The sequence below is a fragment of the Geotrypetes seraphini genome, chromosome 8 (assembly GCF_902459505.1).
Source record: "Geotrypetes seraphini chromosome 8, aGeoSer1.1, whole genome shotgun sequence".
Taxonomy (NCBI): domain Eukaryota; kingdom Metazoa; phylum Chordata; class Amphibia; order Gymnophiona; family Dermophiidae; genus Geotrypetes; species Geotrypetes seraphini.
In genome coordinates this window covers 118,876,399-118,898,021 of record NC_047091.1, presented here as the reverse complement: position 1 = coordinate 118,898,021, position 21,623 = coordinate 118,876,399, and the positions used below count along the sequence as shown (strand labels likewise).

General features: G+C 42.4%; 1 protein-coding gene across 2 annotated transcripts in view; it reads right to left on the bottom strand.

Annotated features, from left to right (window-relative positions):
* Nucleotides 1–21,128, bottom strand: part of ABHD8 (abhydrolase domain containing 8) — a 34,856-nt gene extending 13,728 nt beyond the window's left edge. The window contains exons 1-2 of one of the 2 annotated variants that reach the window (XM_033957061.1): nucleotides 21,072–21,128; nucleotides 174–912 (exon numbers count right to left, since the gene is read on the bottom strand). In XM_033957061.1, coding sequence (XP_033812952.1) covers nucleotides 174–904 — 731 coding nt within the window. In that variant the 5' untranslated portion in view covers nucleotides 905–912; nucleotides 21,072–21,128. Of the gene's footprint in view, nucleotides 1–173; nucleotides 913–16,480; nucleotides 16,772–21,071 lie in introns of those variants that run through there. The other variant, XM_033957060.1, reaches the window with a different exon arrangement.
* Nucleotides 21,129–21,623: the final 495 nt, after the last annotated feature.

The following is a 21,623-nucleotide window of genomic DNA, read 5'->3' as shown; positions in this document are numbered from 1 at the left end:
TAGGACCAGTATGTGCATTTTATTCTTATAGGTTGCATAAGTATATTGGAATAGTCTGAATCCCTAGTATTTTCAGGTCCTGCATTTTTCTGGAGTTTCCCTCAAGTCCAGCACCTGAGAATCTATGTAATGTATGGAAGTTTCCAGACAGTTATATGAGCCTAGCTACTCACCCATATGAATGGCCTACTAAAATATTCCTCTTCTTGGCATATCTCTTGAAAATGGCTCTCATATCCTCTGCTAAAGCGTAGAAGGTGTAAGCAGCTGCAATTTGTGGGGCAGTGCTGGAACCATGCCCAGCCAAGTCAGGTGCCACCACTTCATAACCTAGCTTGGTGAAGAAGTCCAGTTGCTCCTTCCAAATGTCCAGTGAACCACCCACCCCATGAATGAAAAATAAAACCACATCACTGTGGGAGCCCTTGCAGCTGCTTATCTTCTGCTTGCAGTCAATGTTGATGGTCTTTTTGGGCTTCCGTCTCCGGCGTCTGGCAGCCATAGCTTCCTTGGGATTGGCTGGACTATGGCTCTGTGTGGTAGTGCTGTTAAAGTCAGACAGCTCCACCTCCAATGTGCTGTTAGGTTGCACATTGCTGTTGTGGCATTGTAGGATTTCTGAACTAATGACATCTCCCAGGTTCTCAATCACAAGCTGCCCATTGCGATAGACGGTGATCTTGCGTTTGCAGTGCACCACTCCCTTTCCGTCCTCCTCCTCTTCTGGTGGGACCTCAGGGGTACTACGGATTGGCAGAGTGTGTTTCACTCGGAGGACTCGCCCTGGCTTCACCTCTACAAAATCAAAGCCATCGCTGGACGCCACACTGTCCACGGGGCCTATTGAATTGGTGGCTTTGCCGGTAAGGCAACACATGATTCCATCGGTGATGCTGGTCAGCATTATGTGTCCTGCAGGAAGAAAAAAAAAATGAATGCAGTTAATCTCCTCTCTCACAGGTTCCATTACAGATATGCAGGCAATGCAGAAAATTTAAGGAAACACTGTCCATAGTGCTAAAGCAGGAACTCAAGAATCATGGGCAAGTCATAGCCAGACTCAGGGCCTCTGATTGTAAGGTTTCAGAAGCAGTTCTGATGTATGAATCCTGTACGGCTAGTCTGCTAAGAATGCTGGCCCCTCCTATGTCCCTATGTTGTTTTGTGAATTTTTCATTTGGAATTTTTTTTTTTTTTTTCAAAAAGATAGATGCACTGAGGACAAACACATCTAGGAAATGGCCATTAAAAAAAAATAATAAGAAGAACATAAGAAGTGCCATCTCCGGAACAGACCCTAGGTCCATCAAGTCCAGCGATCCGCACACGCGGAGGCCCGGCCAGGTGTACCCTGGCATAGTTTTAGTCCCCATATCATTCTAAGCTTCTCATAAGAGATGTGCATCTAGCTTACCCTTACCTATGTCACCTTATGCCACTCATAAGGAGATGTACATCTAACTTACCCTTAAATCTTAGAACGGTGGATTCCACAATTATCTCTTCTGGGAGAGCATTCCAGGTGTTCACCACTCGTTGCGTGAAGCAGAACTTCCTGATATTTGTCCTGAACTTGTCCCCCCTTAGCTTAAGTCCATGTCCTCTTGTCTGTGTCACATTGGACATTGTAAATAATTTTTTATCCTGCTCTATTTGGTCGATTCCTTTCAGTATTTTGAAAGTCTCGATCATATCTCCTCGCAGTCTCTTCTTCTCAAGGGAGAACAATCCCAGTCTCTTAAGTCGTTCCTCATATTCCATGTTCTCCATGCCCTTTATTAGCTGCACCCTCTCGAGTATTTTTAAATCCTTCTTTAGGTAAAGATAAACGTTTTTCTAGTTTGAAAATGGTTGTTTTCTCTACTGCATTTTGGACATTTTTCCCACAAAAAATCAAAATCAGATTTAGACATCATATTGAAATTGCCCCTCCACATTACTCTAATGGAGCTGAAAGTATAGAAGAACTAAAGGAGGTTACTGCAACAAAAATGAAAGCACAGAGGAAAATATCAGGTAAAGCTGGAAGAAGCGGGGAAGGTAGTCAGGATGGTAATCACAAAAGGTGAAGAAAGGAGAACTTGAGATGGTGCATGAGGTGATAAAACATTTTCAGGTACATTAGTGAAAAGATGAAAGGCGGAGAGAGGTGATAAGAGTCAGAGGAGAAGAGGAGGTTTGAAGGCAGGGACAAGGGACACTTAAAAAATTTTTTTGTATTTATTGAAGGAGGGAATGGAGAAAGACCATTAGGGATTTAACTTTCTTAAATTTTAAGTCCATCTGGACAGAGAAATAGCTACACTACCTAAATAGTAATTGGTCCTGAGCTTGGAGTAGGAAAAGGTGAATAATTAAATCTAAAATACCAAATATGGAAGAGGAGAGAGTTTGTGTAAATTTAACAGAAATGCAAGTGCACAATGATGTAGGGCCAGATGAGATACACCCTGGGCTATTAAGCCAGCTTGGAGAGTCCTCTAAATGAGCTGCTTAACAGAAATTTTGAGATAGCAGTGATTCCTTGAGACTGAGGGCAGAATGATGTTGCCCCTCTTCCCAAAACATAACAGAGAGAAGGCTGAAGATTATATCTCTCTGAAAATTAACAGACACTAATGAAGGAGAGTGAATTATCTTGCTGGAACCAAGACAGTATGGTTTTACTAAAGGAAGAGCATATCAAAAAAAATCTGAGCAACTGATTTACTGGGGAATTAGATCAATGGTATAACCAAAGAACAAGTACTAATGGAAGTATCAACTGAATTACCAACATACAAAATTACTTCCTGATAGTTTTGTAGCAAACTTAGCCGTGCCTCAGAGACCGAATCATCCAGCAAAATAATGAAAATTATTCATTGCATGTCATCAGTCTAGATCTCAATCACTGGCATCAGGCTATTAGAATTTTCAATTTTTTAGTGTTTTTGACTTTTTTATCTTTTTAGTTAAATATTTCAATAAATATCATGGACATTTGAATAAGATAGTGCATAACTTAAAGAGCACTTATCTGTTAGAAGCACTGTTGAATCCCAACAGTGCTTCTAACAGATAAGTGCTCTTTAAGTTATGCACTATCTTATTCAAATGTCCATGATATTTATTGAAATATTTAACTAAAAAGATAAAAAAGTCAAAAACACTAAAAAATTTAAAATTCTAATAGCCTGATGCCAGTGATTGAGAATTAGATCAATCCCATACACTAGAGGGTGGAAATCTTATAAGGAAGCACCAAAAAGGTGACAGGAAGAGTAGTAAAGAGTCAAGCTTCTACAGCTGCAATATATCTATGCAGCATGGACAATGGCAGACTCTTTGACATGATTTGATTTATTAATTTGTTATTTCCCCATTTGTAAAGCATCAGAGTAGATGGGCCAATTGGTCTTTTTTATGATTCCAGCTGCTGTTACTATGGCAACAACTATGATGCACTAAAAATCGAGTCTTAATCCTTCGCACTTTCACTAAAACCACGGGGGGGTCTGATGCAGAAAGTTGAATCAAGTGCAGGAGTGTATTTAGCATTCAAGAAAAAGAGTGAAAACTCCAGGGGTTGTAATTCCAGTTCTCTGAATGAGAATTTGCTCAGTGTGTATTACTTCCTACTGCTATGCTTGACCTGAGCTCTTAGCAGAAGGAAAGACTACAACAAGCATGGGCAGACTCCAGATCCCATTTGGAGTAACTTTAGCCTGCTGAACCTTTCCTTGCCTCCTTTGTCCTTGTCACACTGAGATAGACTAGTGAATTGTGCCAAACAAGAGGATGACGCACTTTGAGAAGGTGGTGAAGTGGCTGCGAGATATGGTTGCTTTAAGTCCCAACCCAGAAATGTGAGCTCCAACTAAGATAAGACTGTGCATCTCAACTGTCCCCTTAGCTAAGTGCTGGCAGATTTCTTTTCTGCTCCTATCTTGAACAAAGAATTGTGGTTACTCAATCCATTTTGATATGTCGAAATAAGGGCCGGCCTAAATTTAATATCTGTTGCTAGCTTTTGAATTATCCTGCCTTCGCCTGGTCAGTCCTGCTTCTAAAGTATCTGGGCAGAGCAATACACAACTGTTTCCTTCAAAATTTCACCATTTCATGGAAAAAGTCCGACGGACAGATTTTCCAGCAGAAAATCACTATACTATGTGCACTTTGCTAGATTCTCAAAGTAAAAGAACATGTAAGCTTTCGCTTTGAAAATCATCCAAGAAAAACTAAGCATGCATACTTATGGCTACTATTTGGTATTCATAGCTTTTTCCTGTGGAAAAAAAATCAGCTTTATATGCCTGAATTTTTCAAAGTGTAGGGGTCAGTACAAACCGCACCCCTGAGACACCTCTACTCACTGTGGGTGAAAGCATGCGAATACACACTGTATGTAGATATTCTTACCTGTATACTACTTGGGTAATTTTGTAAAAGCTTATTTCCATGGAAATGGTTTTGAAAATGACCTTCTACAAAACTTGTACTTATCAGCTTAGCAATGAAAGGCGTTTGGTGCACTAATTCCGTTGCTAAACATGAAAATCTGTTTATCTAAATACTGTATCTTTCATAAATTACGTCCATCCATTGTGCAGATCACTCATACAAAATGGCTGCTGTGAGTTCCCGTCGTAGTCTCAAGAGATTACGGGAACTCACGGCAGCTATTCTGTTTGAGTGATCTGCACAGGGCAGGAGCGTAGGAAGATCGCTCCTGCCCCGAAAGACCGCTAGACCACCAGGTAAGGTCCGGGGAGGCGGGGTGGGTCAGAGCCGGCCCAAAAGTTATTCATGAATTTTCAATATTTGTGGGCCAGCTCTGCTCCTAACCCCCACGAATATTGAGGGAGGAGTTTACTTTGTTTAAAGGTTAAACCAGAGCTGGGTGCTGATAAAGCAGAACTGTGCCAGTCATGTGTCCTCTATTTGTTCTGTCTGATGTACCGCAGGCTCTTTTATCATTTCTGCAGACCCCGTCATGTCACTGGCTGGGACTCTTTAGAGCTTCATCATGAATCCCCTTAACAAAAGCAACATTTTTTTGATTCTCAGGGTTATGTATTTCTGCCTACAGCTGAATATGAAGCATTAACCCTCTACCCCCATATCCCCCCTCACGCACATGCACACATACTCGCCATCCCTCACACACAATATTGGCAGCACCCGTCAGTCAACTCAATTTGCACAGACATCAGTAACCTCACCACTCACCCCATCTTTTTTCACAGCTGAGTGGGAGGATGCAAAGGAAACAGTATCAGCATTAAAGCATAAAATAAAAATGTTCAAGCCCCCCCACCCCCAGTCTAATCCATGCTTTCCAAGTGAAATGGAGAGCTGTTTTCTCAAGTTCATTGAGCTTTAGCCCATTTTAAGGCACACAGATTCTGTGCTCTAAAATAAGCATATAAAAAAATTTTTCATTCCACCTGGAGAGGTCAAAGAAAGAGAGTGCTAGCAGCTATTTGAAATCTTCCCCTCAACAAACTAGTAATTTGAGTTTACATTTGGTGCTGACAGAATAGACAAGCTACAATCTTCCAGGAAACAATATGTGAATAACAGGACTCTGGTGAGAAGCAAAAAGTCATACTGTGATATTCCAACTATGGCTAATTTTAACAACTTCAGCCAGCAACAGTAGGCTAGAGTTTCTATCAGTGTGAGTTGAAGCAGCAGTTCCTTTGGCTGAACTAACAGGATGAGGATGTTTTCTGCTGATGGAGAGAATAGAGGTAAGAAAAGATGAACTGAAAGATGAAAATGCCATTTACCTACCAGGGGGTGCTGAAAAGTTCTCAGCCCAACCAACTGAGTGTTATTTTGCCACTGTAGTGTTATCTTATTTTGTTAAATGCCAATTTGCAGAAACAAAATTCTATGTTTGGACAATGCTTCAGATCATTGATTGAACCATATCCACGTCATTTTCTTCTTGGTTGGGCTGAGAACTTTTCAGCACCTCTCATGAGATGCTCTTGTAAGATGCTACTGTTACTTCAGCACTTTTAAGGTTTTGCTTTGGGGGATTTAAATTCTTAAAAGTAAGCTTTGTCAAATGGCAGAAAATAAAAATAAATCCCATAATTATCCCTTTTTATATCCGTGATTAGGAAGGTCACTGTTTACGTAAAATTATATGAGTGAAACCAGAGAACCGTGAGTATCAGGAAATAGTAATTCCCATTATAACAAATGTTCTTTTATAACAATATCTCTTAAGGACCTAAAGGCCTCTTTTACAAAGCCGTGCTAGCAGCTGCACTGCGCTAAATGCCCCAAAGCATAGAGATTTAAAGGGCTTCGGGACTGTTGCTGCGCAGCTTTGTAAAAGAGGCTGTAAGAGTTGTTCTACTCAGTCAAACTAGGGGGCCCTCTAGTTCAGTATCCTGTTTCCAACAGTGGTCCAGTCCAAGTCATAAGTACCTGGCAGAGTCCCAAAAAGTAGCAAGATTCCATGCTATTCAACCCCAGGGATAAGTAGACTTGCCTTAATAAGAGCTTATGAACTTTTCCTCCAGGAATTTGTCCAAACCTTTTTTAAAACCAGCTACATTAGCTGCTTTTGCAATATCCTTTGGCCATGAGTTCCAAAAACATAAAACAAACATAAAATCAGTTTCTAGACTGCATAACCTCACAGTTCTATGCAGTTTACAAAAGACTTATAAAATGTAACAATTAGGGAATGAGAATAGAATTAATTGCCTAAGAACCTAGAAAACAGATAGGTTTCCAAGTGTCTCCCAAATTCTAGATAGGAAAATGAAATAGTAAGTAATTGCTTGAAATCTTTATCCCAAACGGCAGCATGATATGAAAGCATACGTTCATGATATCTTTTAAACTTGCAACCCTTTACTGATGGATAGACAAATAAGTCTTGAGCTTTACGAGATAATTTTTTTGAGTAGACATTGAAAATAAATCCATCAAGTACAGTGGACTCTATAATAGATGCAGCCCAATTTGAAGACAATATGTGCCAGAGTTTAACTATATGCTAAGCCAAAATATGTTTTCTACTGTATTTGTTTAAAAGTATGTAGCATCATGATGTGTCCCCTATCCTTTGTACTTTTAAAAAGAGCAAACAATTGATTTGTGATTGCCTGTTCTACTCCATTCAAGATTTTCACTGCCCCAGGTACAGTGGCATAGTAAGGGGGGGTGCCGGCACCCCTCCTCTTCTCCGCCTCGTGCATACCCCCTTCCCTTCCCCCGTACCTCTAGTTGTTCACCCTGCAAGCAACAACTTCAACGTGTTCCTCACGACTATATCAGCTCTCCCACTAAAGTCACTTCTGGGTGCCATGCATAGGAAGTGATGTCAGAGGGAGAGCCGCCGGGGATGGAACTCCTCTCATATGAGGAAAGACTAAAAGGGTTAGGGCTCTTCAGCTTGGAAAAGAGACGGCTGAGGGGAGATATGATTGAAGTCTACAAAATCCTGAGTGGAATAGAACGGGTACAAGTGTATCGATTTTTCGCTCCGTCAAAAATTACAAAGACTAGGGGACACTTGATGAAGTTACAGGGAAATACTTTTAAAACCAATAGGAGGGAAATTTTTTTCACTTAGAGAATAGTTAAGCTCTGGAACGTGTTGCCAGAGGATGCGGTAAGAGCGGATAGTGTAGCTGGTTTAAAGAAAGGTTTGGACAAGTTCCTGGAGGAAAAGCCCATAGTCTGTTATTGAGAAAGACATGGGGAAGCCACTGCTTACCCTGTATTGGTAGCATGGAATATTGCTACACTTTGGGTTTTGGCCAGGTAATAGTGACCTGGATTGGCCACCGTGAGAATGGGCTACTGGGCTTGATGGATCATAGGCCTGACCCAGTAAGGCTATTCTTATATTCTTATGTCATGAGGAGCATGACTTGTGGTGGTGAACAACTAGAGGGAAGGGGGTGCATGTGCAGCAGGGAGAAGCAGGGGCAGAGATGAGGGTGGGGGAGGGAGCGCCTTTCACCCTCGCTACACCACTGCATGTGTCCCCAAAATTGAGGCAGCTCCATTGGTTGCCGGTGGACTCTCAGATACAATATAAAGTTCTGACACAGGTTTTCCAGTGCTTTTAAGCAACAGCTCCAACTTGTCTGCATCAGGTGATTAAATTTTAGAGGCCAGCCCGATACCTCTGTTCAGCAGGAGAGAGGAAAGTGGTGGTGCCAGATTTGTGTCAGGTGCATTATACTGAAACTTCATCTTGCACCTTTTCTATTGTGGGCTCATGGCTTTGGAATTAATTTCCAGGCTATATTCATTTCAGTACTTCCCTCCAGCAGATTAAGAAAGTTTTGAAGACCTTTCTGTTTTTGCAGACTTTTTTTTCTGGTGAATGATTGTGATATGTCGGCTGCATGCTGGTTTTTGTACAAAGTGTAAAACCTTTGAAGGAAAGGGGGGAATGTTGCCTGGTGTATTTAGATTTTATGCATTTGTATTCACAATCAAAACAAAATATGTCTAAAAACCCACCTAAATTGGCACTTGGATGACCTAAAAAGACAGGTTGTCCAAGTGCCGATAATCGAAACGGGTTTTAGACATATCTAGAGTCATCTTAGGCCTTTTGACTACTGCTGTGCGCCCAGAGCAAAAAGGGGCATTTTTCAAGGAGTGGTTAGGGCGGGAGGTGGGCCAACCAAACTTAGTTGTCCTGCAGCGATAATTGAAAGTTTGATGAGACTGCCCAGACGGAACTTATATGCTGTGACTTAGGCGATCTAAAAGCAGGTATAAGTGCTCATAAGGTATCCAAAGTGACCAGATAACCACTGCAGACACAAAGTACAGACCGCCAAACAATCCCCCAGTGATCACTGACCCCCCTCCTCCCCACACCACCACAAAAATCAGAATAAAAACGTACATACCTGCCTCCAGAACATCAGCACCTGGCATAGGAAAGCCTAGTAGGGCTGCACAAAGGTGGGCCCATAAACCACTCTAACCACTGAATGCATGGTGAAAAATGTGAGGCCACCAAACCCTACTGCACTGCCACATAGGTGCTACCTGCAGCCATAAGGGCTACTGGGGTGGTAGACAGGTTGGTATAGTATGTTTTGGGGGGATCACCATGACCTGCAAGGGAGTTGTGAGATGTTTATGTGGCACCTTTTTTGTGAAGTTCACAGCAGTGTCCTGTAAGGTGCCCAACTACTCTGTTGCCATGTCTGGGTGGCCAGTCCATCACTTTGCTGACTCCTCCCACATCTAAAAGGTCTTTTTGACTTGGATGAATTTTTGGATGAGAATGCGTATAAAGACAGACGACTTGGCGGTCTGGACAATCAAACGGCTGGATGTAAAATTAGATGATTCTCGGGAAAAAAAAAAAAAAAAAACCCAACATATTTTGGAGGTATTTTTTTGAAAATGGACTTTAAACGCTGCCGACTTTGAGCGACTAGAGCTCTAGGCCCAAAATGGACTTAGACCTTTTTTTAAAATTATGCTGCTCTATGTGTTTTAATTATGTACTGTATGGGCTCCTTTCACAAAGCCGCGCTAGGGCCTTAATGCGCGGAAGAGCGCGCGCTAAATTGTTGCACGTGCTAGCCACTACCGCCTCTTTTGGAACAGGCGGTAGATTTCTGGCTAGCGCACGCTATAGCACGCACTAATCCGGTGCGTGTGTTAAAACCGTTAGCGCGGCTTTTTAAAAGGAGCCCTATGTTTTATTGTAAGCTGTTTTGTTAAAAGCAACATATAAATGCAGTAAATAAATAAATAATAAATGATACTCCAGGTGCGCTCTCACCATGGAGCGATGCAGATATTTTTTACTGATTTATTGATTGATATTTTATTGATATTTTTTTTATTTTATTCTCTATTCCTTTCCTAATACCGTATTTGCCGGCGTATAGGACGACTGGGCGTATAAGACGACCCCCCAACTTTTAGTTAAAAAATAGAGTTTTGTGTTATACTCGCCGTATAAGACTACCCCTTCTTCCGCACACCTTCTCTACCGCCCCGGGTGCAGCACAGCCGGCCAGGTTCCCTTACTTTTGTGGCACTTCCCCGACCAACCGACAACAGCCCCGGTCCGACAAACCTCCCTGCCCTTAACCGCGAATCTAAATTACCTTCTTACAGCTGCTGTAAGAAGGTATTTAGATTCGCGGCTATAGGGCAGGGAGGATTGTCGGACCCGGGCTGTTATCGGTCGGTCGGGGAAGTGCCACAAAAGTAAGGGAACCTGGCCGGCTGTGCTGCAACCGGGGCGGGGCGGCCGCCCCTCTCTCTTGGTAGCCACTCGAACCGCGAGGCTACTCTCCTTCTCCTTACCTGCCATGCCTGCAGCACAGAGCCGAACGGAAGTCTTCCCGACGTCAGCGCTGACGTCGGAGGGAGGGAGGGCTTTGTTTAAGCCTTCCCTCCCCTCCGACGTCAGCGCTGACGTTGGGAAGACTTCCGTTCGGCTCTGTGCTGCAAGCAGAGAAGGTAGGGAGAAGAAGAGCTGCGCGACTGAGTACATCCAGCCCCGCAAGTAAGGGCATGTAAACTGTACCCGGCGTATAAGACGACCCCCGACTTTGGGGAGGATTTTAAGGTACTGAAAAGTCGTCTTATACGCCGGCAAATACGGTAATTCCTAACAACCTGTTTGCTTTATGGGCCACCACTTACCCTGAACAGATTTCAATGTATTGTCCACAATGACACCCAAATCATTTTTCTCAGTGGTGACTCCTAAAGTGGCACCAAGCATTGTGTAGCTATAATTTGGGGGGGGTGGTGCAGTGGTTAGAGCTGCAACCTCAGCACCCTCGGGTGGTGGGTTCAAATTCCATGTTGCTCCTTGTGACCCTGGGCAAGTCATTTAATCCCCCATTGCCCCAGGTACATTAGATAGATTGTGAGACCGCCGGGACAGATAGGAAAAAATGCTTGAGTACCTGAATGTAAACCACTTAAGCTATAAGTGGTAAATAAACGAACAATCTCCTGCTGTCTCATTTTCTTCCAGTGTATTATTTATTTATTTAAAACATTTCTAATCCACTTTTATCCAAGGCAGCTCATAGTATCACATATACACTTCAAGTTTTGAGCGTCTTAAAAAAGAAAAATCACAAACATCAGTAAAAATCATAAGATTATTCCATCTCAACCTATAGATTATATCTCAGCCATTCATCTACTACCATTACCTCATAATAAAGAGCACAGATCTGGTAACCTGCAGAAGAAGATGACATTCTGAAAATAAAATATTAGCTTAGAAAGGCAGGATATTAGCTTAGAAAGGCCTGCCTCCAGAACATCAGCACCTGGCATCGGAAAGCCTAGTAGAGCTGCACAGACTCTACTGCAAGGAAACCAGACAGTCTCTTTAGTTAGAAACAGATAAAAATGGGAGGGGTGGGATGGTGCTTATGGATAAGCTGACCGGGTGAAGTTTAGGATTGCAAAAGAGCCTTGGCTTAGTACTTATACAGAGCTCACAGGACATCTCCTCAACTGTTCATCTCCTTTGATCCAAACAGATTGGGCCGTCCAGTAACTAAGGGATAATGAAGGGAATTGACTTAGTAGAGAAAGAGAGATTGTTCACCCTCTCCATGGTGGAAAGAACAAGAGGGCACTCTTTAAAGTTAAAAGGGGATAGACTCCGTACAAACGTAAGGAAGTTCTTCTTCACCCAGAGAGTGGTAGAAATCTGAAATGCTCTTCCAGAGGCTGTTATAGGGGAAAGCACCCTACAGGGATTCAAGAAAAGGTTAGATAAGTTCCTGCTGGACCAGAACATAAGCAGGTAAGGCTAGACTCTAGAAGGGGAATGGTCTTTGACCTAAAGGCTGCCACGTGAGCGGACTGCTGGACACGATGGACCACTAGTCTGACCCAGCAGTGGCAAATCTTATGTTCTTTGCTGAGCCATGAGCTGGATTTTCCCTCAGACTTTAGCTTCTATTCATTCTTTTTTGACTAAGCTATTTTTAGAGTCAGCGATTTATGATACATGAGCTTTCAAGGACAAGTCCATTTTGTCAGATGCACGAAGGAGATGAATGTGAATAAATGAGAGGATGTGTAGAAAGGAGATGTGAGGTTACAACATACAGAAAGACACTGAAGAATGCAGAGAAGGGAGTGGAAAAGGAACAACACCTATAGAGAGAAGCCAACAACAGCATAGTCTGAGCTAGTCTACTGACACTTGTAGTGGATCATAAAACCAGTCTCTATTCTGGTCTGACAGTTTCATAGTAAGAATAGCAGAAGAGGACATATAAAAATGGAAATTTAGCCCCTCCCCAAGCAAGATATTTAGATAATTGTCTCAAGCTAAGTAATGCTATTTTTTTCCTAATCTGAAACTTTTTGACTCCTCAGACTGGGAATGTGTAAATCTGAATGTCCAATATGCTTTGAATTTTATCCATCTTTCCCTCCCTAAAATAATAATAATAATAAAAAACAGAACTCCCATCTGTGGTGTGTCTCTTTTCCTTCCTTCACCCAGTGATAGATTTTAGTGGTTTACACTATTACGGTAGTGTTTGTGCCCACTTCCTTCCTGAGAAAGTCAGACAAATGCAACCACAGTGATGCTGTGGTATGATCCATCGCAATATGTGGAGATCCTTCCAACCAGGCTAAAAAGTCAAGCCTGCCCCCACCTCATGCATGCATAAAGCTCAATCACTACTTTCCTCTACCATAACACCAGATGCACTTTCTTCTGATTATTCATTCTGGTTAAATATGGAATGTAATTAGGCTAATTGCCCTTAAGTGAATAAGCTGTCTTCATTAGAGCTGCCAGCCTTGAAAACAGCCAAGCTCACCATGTACAGATTCCAAAGAGAAGAATATGCTTGCTCCGTGCGTCGCCTGAGTTACAGCACCATGGAGAGAGCTCACAGTGGGCGGTGGAATGAGCTCGACGTTTTTGTCTTGTGTAGTATGTAAGTCACTCTCCGTTCCTGAGGTGGCTGCATATATCTTCCGGAGTTGAAGAATGCTTTTTTAGTTTAGAGAATGTGCAGGTACCTACTGCAGCGGTTGTAACCCTCTTGCTCTAAGAGGCATTTGCTCTAGGCTTATACTAGGTCTGTAGGGAATCAGCACTGTTTGGCTTTCCATTTTGTGTCTTTTGCAATCATCCATATCATTACGAAGCCGAAGGACAGGTAGAGCCCAGGATGATAGAGCGGAATAAAACTTAGTGACTATTCAGCACAATATGGCGCAGGGGTTAAAGCTAGAGCCTCAACACCCTGAGGTTGTGGGTTCAAACCCACACTGTTCCATGTGACATCGGGCAAAGTCTCTTAATCTTCCCATTGCCCCAGGTACATCAAAAAGATTGTGAGCCCATTCGGACAGATAGGCAAAAATGCCCAAGTACCTGAATAAGTAACTGTTCTGAGAGAACGATATAGAAAATGAACATGCAGTCAGTCATACACTAAAAAATACCCTGTAGCGACTAGCTCATACGTATTCTTATAGAGCTCAGCCCGGTTAGTGGAAGGGCCACAGGAGCCATTCAGATATTAGCGAATTCAATCAATGTAAATGAAGTCTAAGATTATTCTTCTTATGCCTTAGTTCTTCATTTGTTGCCTTCCCATGGCTTTATTTGACTGACGAAGACGCTGTCTGGCCCTTGGAACGTTTTTGCACTTGGAAGGCTTTTCTGCTCCTGATTCACCAGACAACAGAATAAATCCTGTCGACTAGATAAATCACTGACCTACTTTGGCTAAAAAGTGGTAAGTGATAGACAGACACTGCTGCAGTGGGGGTGGGGGGGGGGAATATTAGTCGGTTAGCACAGGCGTTCACTAATACTTGCACCATTCCATGTAACTCTAGGTTTGAAGATTTTATTGGCTTTTCTTTCCGTCAGTCAAGGAATGAAGAAAATAAATTATAACCAGTTCATTTGAGTTACTAGAGAATTCATTCTCTCAGCTGTGAAAGCAGGAGAGCCAATTCCCCGATCCCACTACAGCCACCAGCTTACAGCTGTCAGCCAGCTCCTTCATTTCTAATCATGCTGGGATTTGAGGGTTTTCTCTTTTCCAATTGCCAATAAGACTTTTTATCCTTTTACTATTATGGTGTTCCTCCTTCCGGATCTATGACTGAAGTGCACAATGCACCTGAACCTTGAACTGTGAACTCATTAAGCCCTGCCTTCAATGTTTTACTGGACTAGAGGAACTCAGTATCAAGTGTCTGCACAGCTCTTAACATCCTACTAATTCCTGAGAGGAAAAAGCGTGTGGTAATTGTGAAAGATCAGACTAAATTAAAGTTAAGAACTTAATATTCAGTGTCACCCCATTACATATTTTGCTTATTCCAATAACACTGGGGCCATTTCTTACAGTTTAGCTTCTGCCTTTATTATTATTATTTTATAAATTAGTCTTATGCGATGTGTTTGGCAAAATACAGATAACCAATATGAGTAGGAGTATCTTCCATGCAGGCCTATTTTGATTTAAAGGCTACATTTTCCAGGTTCCAATTGGTATGGCAGGTCATTCAATTTATTTGATTTCGGTTGTGTGCAAGAATTAGAGAATGTCACGAGGACAAATTTGTCCCCGTCCCAGCGGGATCTATCTCCATCTCCGTCCCATCCCTGCCAGCTAGATGAAGACAGAGATTGCAGGGATGGGACAGGGACCGAACTCACGGGATGGGACCAAATTTGTCCCGTGTCATTCTCTAGTGCAAATAAACCAAACACGTCCAAAAAAAACATATCATCCTCCTGCAAATAAATAATAAAATTGCCTACTGTTTTTCTCATCTAATGCAAAAGCCTTGTTGGAAAAGAATTGCTTATAAACCCCAATTTTCCCCTCCTTCTGCCCTACCCGGTAAAGTACAAATTTATGTGACGCAGCCACAGTCTAAAGATTTACAGGAATATGGGAATGTGAAAAGTTATTTCTTTAATGCTGCTATCGGAAGCGAATTGAAGTGGCCTTCATAAGTTCTTTCTTTTACATAAAATCTTTTTTTTTTTCAGCTAGAAACACATCAACACAATTCATTTGATTCTTTCTTTTCCTGCTTCATCTTGAAGCATAATAATAACAATAACAATAATTTGCATTTGTTTTTTTACACTTTCAGCTTTGCTGTTTGTACCCTGGCTAAACCACAAAAAATTAGTGCACTACTGCGCTGTTTACTGCTTAAAGCTTAGCATAGCCAGAAAAACACAACAGAACACAAATAAATCCCTGCAATGATTTTTGAAACTAGGAAGAATGGGCTTAAGAAAATGATGCACGCGTTTTGGGGAAGGGGCCAGAAGTAGGAAATGTAATAATAATAATTATTATTATAACAAATTTGGAATAATAAAAGGAAAATACATGAGGAGGGGGAGTGTAGAATCAATACATCAATGTAGCATTTTGAGAAGATGAGATGATAGAAAACAATCTAGCCAGCAGAACTATACTAGAAAATGTCCAAAAGGACAGTTAACTTATTCTGCTTCAGCAAATTAAATAAATGTATCTTAAATGAACATGTCTAGCACGGACATTTCAGAAACACAGCTTTATGTGTTAACATGTCTGTCACCCATAAAGCTTTTAGTTTTAACATGGGCAGTTACTTACATTCTGGACCTGGGACTCTCACAGTCTCTTTACTACGCCACCTACCCTGAGAATGGTACCATATTAAGAATGTATCATCCAGCTCTGGAGAAAAAAGCATTTTGAGAACTACGGTGCAAGGAACCATCAGAACCTGCAGTTCTGCTAGCAGCTTCCAAAGGGTTAATTAAGCATGGAAGCCATTCAGACAGATAAGATGTAGGAGACGCAATTAGCCCCCGCAGTCTGTTTGGGAAGGGGGGGCAGAGACATCAGGTACCTCTGTCAAAAATATAGTTCATCTGCTGTTATTCCAGGCTCCATTAAAATGAAATTCACAATTTAAGTCATGATAGAAAAGCAGCCCCCCCCCCCCCCCCTACAGAATCAAAACACACTACGGTCTTCTGCAAGATGCTGACATTTGAGCAATACAAGCACCTCGGCCTCTGCAGAACAAAGGGTTTTTCCATCCCCGATTTCGTCTCTCTTCACTGCTCTCTTGTATAGGGGGAGGGTGTACATAGTGACACTTGCAGGATTCCTTCCTGCTTGACAGGTGCATTCAGGGGGCTGCAGAGCCGAGAAATCCTAGCCCAGCTTCAGTCAGAGGAACACTTGCTTTTTTTCCATCGTTCAAAAGACAGGCAGGAATAGGCCTGTTGTTTTCATTTGATTTTTCCTTCGGAAAATCTAAACGCATCTATAAAAGCAGCAAAACCACTATATACTATAGCAAACAGCCTTACATAGCTCGTTTAAAATCCAGGATACCTTTGATCATAGCCATCCCCCCCCCCCCCACCACCAAAAAAAAAATAAAAACATACTGCATATAATTCCTTTGAATGATGATAGGGACAGGATGCTAAACTTACCTCATTTATTGACCCAAAGCGTCAGCTGTCGTTGTTATAAGCGAGAAATTAAAATGCAGATCTTTTGCAAAATAAAGGTGAGGGGGGGGGGGAAGATAAATAACCCTCTACAGCAGCCAATCCAGCGATGCAGGAATCTGCTGCTGAGAGGGAAGGGTTGGGATTTATTTTTTGAGGCTTTGCCCCGATCTCATTGCTTCGGTTCGCAGCTGGGATCAGTCAGAGCCTCCCATCCTGCTCTAGCACCTCCGGATCTGCCGGAGCCCTCTATCCCATGCCGCCTCCTCACCGACCCGGAGAGAAACCCAGCTTTTCTGCAAGCTCCAATTGGGAAACCCTCTAAACTCCTCCTTCAAGGGAGGGTCCTCACATGACTGACAGCAGCTGCTACCAATCAAAAGCACAGCGTAAACCGGTAACAGAGCAGCTAAGAGAAAAGGGGCGGGGCACCTGTATGCTGCTGTGTGTGCCTAGGAGAGTTATTACCCTGATAACTTGCACTGATCTTGAAATATCAACTTGATTCTTTTGGTTTCTTCTTTCTTTTTAAGTCCTGTCTCTACGTTGTCTTGCTTTTCTTTCTCCTGTGATACATCTGTGCTATTTCAATACATCGATGTATTGAAATAGTATTTATAGATATTCATTAATGTCTTTGTAAGGGAAACTCCTTGACACAGCTGATGGTGAAACGTGAATTCATGTCTGAGTCCCGTTTTATATTGCTTAAGATGAGTATCAAACTTTAAACACACATTGCAGAATGATGCTAATGAAGAATTGGAAAATAGTGAAATATTTGTTAAATAATCTCAAATGAAAGGACTTTAATTTTTGAGAAGTAGCCGCTGAGGTCTTTAGGTAGTCTAATTAAGTTGATTTATAAGTTTTACTTATGTGAAAGTTGATTATTTTAAAGGTGAAGTTATGTAGAGATTTGGATATTGATATTTGATATTTCACCTGACAAATATAGAAAGCCATGCATATTATGTTAACAGACATGATTATGGGCGGCGAATAGGTATGGTTGAGTTAGGCATCATTAGCCTTTCGACATAGGCACCACTAAATTAGGTGAGTGAAAAGCTGGCCTATGTCTAGGATGCCTAAGAGTCAAGACCTCTTAGGCACCCCTAGGCATGATTTTCTAAACCAGTGGTCTCAAACTCGCGGCCCACCAGGTACTATTTTGAGGCCCTTGGTATGTTACCATTGTTCTGGAACGTTGTCCACCTCACTGCTGTAACCTCACGCAAGCGCTTTCCTGCATCTGTACGTGATTGTGAGGTGGAGTGGAGAGGACAATCGCGTACTGACGCAGGAAAGCGCTTGCGTGAGGTTACAGCAGTGAGGCGGGCAACGTTCCAGGACGTAAGGTAACCACTGGAGACAGTGCAGCTTGTGCATGTGTACGCAATCTCGTGCTGGAGGTGAGAGCTGAAGGCGGTTGCGGACGCGACCACAGGACACTTAAGGCAAAAGTTTTCCATAAACAATCATTCTTTATAATACCGAGGGCCTCAAAATAGTACCTGGTCTCTTGCAGTTGATACTTTGATAGTTTTTCACTTTCTGCATGTTGCACTGCTTTCAGCTGTGTATAGCTGAAATTATCAGAAGCAATTAAGGAAAGATTTATAAACTATAACGAGTATTTTACAAGCTGTTCGCAGGCTGTCTGCGTTTCATAAATATCCTACTTTTTGGGAACAACATTATAAGTTGACTCTTCGCTTGTATATTTCACCTAAACGGGCCTATCTTGCTGGGTTCTGTATGTCTGTGGCCTGTTGCTGTTGTCAAGCTCCTGAGGCGGGTTTGGGACAAATGTTCTGGACCTGCCCCTCCATTCAGTCCTTTTGGGGCTCCATCTTTCTTTTTGTAGAATGTATTTGGGATATCACTGTCAAGCGCTCTCCACTGGTCCTGTTTGGAGTTGTTCCACATTATTCTCCCCGCAAACAAGGAGTTGCTGCTTTTCTCAAATGGACAGTATTTATTGCCTTGAAATGTATTTTACTTCACTGGCTTGATGAGGAAGCGCCCAACTACTGCCTGTGGAGGTGCCGGATGATTACTCTTCTGATGTGGGAGCGTCGGGATGTGAGGAATTTCTCCTCACTACTGGGTCGCCTTTTCCAGTACACCTGGGAGCCCTTTTGGACTACTATGACTCCAGTGGCTCGTAGCCGCCTACTTAACTGTTGATACCCCTTTCTATTGTTCTACCTTCATAAGTTTATCTTTTTCTTTTTGCTATGCAGTTTGATACTGGGGATTCACTTGGAAGGAGGACCTAGGGTGGGTTGGGGTAGGGTAGAGAGCTTGGGGGTTTGAGGGGGGGATTGGTATCTGCTGTGGGTTTCTTGAAAATGTTTTGGGCTTGTTTTACCTATTATGTGTACCGTTACCTGTTTAATTTCTTTTGTTGAGCTCAATAAATATATTTGACTATAAACTATAACGAGTTTTACCTCATGCAAAGTTGTCATTTCTTTAATAAGGCATTAACTATTTTTTCTGCGACCCTCCAAGTACCTACACATCCAAAATGTGGCCCTGCAAAGGGTTTGAGTTTGAGACCGCTGCTCTAAATGGTGCTGCTTTTTGATTGGCAATTGCGCCAAGCGGCACCTACAATGTAGGTGCCATTTGGCACTGTTTATAGAATCTGGCCCTTAATGCCTTCAATATTGAACAAACTCTTTATGGTTCAAGAGAAGGCCATTGTTGCTGAGTTTAGCACTAACAATGACTTTTTAAAAATTTGCCTTTTAGGGCTGTGAACACAGTCAACTGGGGAATGGAAGACCTGTCCCATGAATTGAACAAATATTCCTCCATCTAGCATTGGGCCAACCCACCTGAACATAAGAAAAGCCATACTGAGTGAGACCAAAGTCTATCCAGCCCAGCATCCTGTCTTCAACAGCTGCCAGGTGGGTCTAATGAGGATCCATGCTTTAGTTTCTAGGAAGAATGGGGAATGAAGAGGGACCAAGGCACTTTCAAACACTTGCTCACTGTTCAGCAACTCTCCATGAAGAAGAGGGGCAAAGGATGTAGAGCAGATGGTGCACACTTGGGGCCACTAATGAATCCCCAGGCCAGTGACATATTAAGTGGGGTGCAAGAGGGGTGGCCTGCTCCAGGCATGGTCTTCCTCAGGGCTCTGGTACCCCTCCTCCTCTCTACCCCCCCTTCCCACTCCTCCCCCTCCCCCCTGCTGCACCCCTTCCCTGTGCCTTTGTAAGTTAAGAGCGAACAGTGCCAAAGTTGCTGCCCGCGACGGCTTCGGCGCTTTATCTGACATCACTTCCGGGAAGTGGTTAGAAAGAGCTCCAAAGCTGTTGCAGGCAGCAAGTTCATCGCTACTCGTGCCAAAGTTAAAAAGGTACAGGGAAGGGGCGCACATGTGCGTGGCATGGGAGGGGGAGAGGGTGCCACTGGCCCAGGCCTAGGCATACTGAATTTTTAACAAGGACCCACAGTACTCCAGCCAGTCTTGGCATTTTGCAAGCATAAGGCTCCCTCTATGGACAGCACCTCCTTTCCTGGAAACTGATTGCCTGCTCATTGCTCTGCTGCCCTTCTGGGCACCATTTTAAAATGAAACATAGCCTTAAACTAAATTGCATGAACTTAGCAAGCTAAAACTGTGAATTAAACATTAAGGTTTTATTTGCATATGCAAAGTAAAGTTTGTGAAGCAGTTCCCCTAAAACATGCAGGGCCTGATATTCAAAAGATTTATGCTCTTAACTTCCCTCACCCTTTTCCAAAACTGTGGAAGTGTTTGTTAGCACAGGCTGGTGCGCTGAATGCTCTGCGCTGCTTCTGACGCTCATTGGAATTCTATAAGCGTAGGGAGCAACGCAGAGCATTCAGCGCACCAGCCTGTGCTAAAAAAACCCCCACTTTTGCATCTTTGTTAAAGGGGGGAGGGTTGAGAGCTGTGTCCATAAATTGCCCTCTGTGAAAATTTACTAGGCTCAGTGCATAAATTTTTACTCAGAATCTCACTGAACTCTTACATTTAGGAGCATAAAAAATAGGTAGCAACAAGAGTGGATTTAAGACAGGGAAAAGAAATTAAGAGCTTAGCACTGATTTTCAGTACTAGGCTCATAAATCTAATCAAATGAATGATAGACCTAAATTTAGAAGCATAACTTTTAAATTTCTAAATTAAGATGAATTTCAGCTGAAAAAGTTATACATCTAAGTCTGGCTGATAATAGGGCACAAATTTAGAAGCTCAGCATGTTCTGAATATTGGACCCCACAACATCTCATGCTAATTACAAGAAGATGTTTCTAATAAACTAGATAGGTCAGTGCCCTGCATTAACTGGCCCTGGGGCAAAATATAATTTTCCAATAAAAAATCATAATCAAATCCACATCCAGCTTTATAAGCTTCCCTTTCAGTCCTCCCAGAGAATCATCCCTGTCCTGTTTTTTTCCTAGCACTTTACAGAGTTCATGTTATGCAGAAATTAAAAAAAATAAAAAAATACCACAAGCTATACAAAATACCATAGCCACTAAAGAAGAAACCAGGAAGCACAAGGCCAGACATGCTCACCTTTCACTGCCTCGGTTATCCTGTTTGGCACGGAGCAGGATCTTTTCTGACACTGAAGTGAAGCTCTCCCTCTAGGCTGAAAATCTCCTTCTTATTCCTTTCCAGGTGTGAGTCAAGCAGGACAACACACCAGCTGTAGGAAAGCTGCCATTTCATTGGCTGTTCTCTGGTGACATCACATGGGACTTGTCATCCAGAAGGAGAACCACATGCACATGGATGGATTTGTTTTTAATTCTTCAAGCCATCCCTTGTTTTGGTTGTTCAGGTAATTAGATGATAATTACAGCATGAAGGCATTGTGGGTGTGGTGTGTTATGGTGAGGCACAGATCCAAAGGAAGGCCTCATGCCTGAGAACACATCCCATAGTTATGTGAAGCAAAACTCTTAATATTAATTTGCATTGTACTTTATAAAAATAGTCATTTTCACACACACACACACATACAAAAAAAATCAAAGCAGAGTACTATTCTATAAACGGCACTCTTGAGTTGAGTGTCATTTCAAGTTTCAAGTTTATTAAAATTTTTGATTAAATGCAAATCAG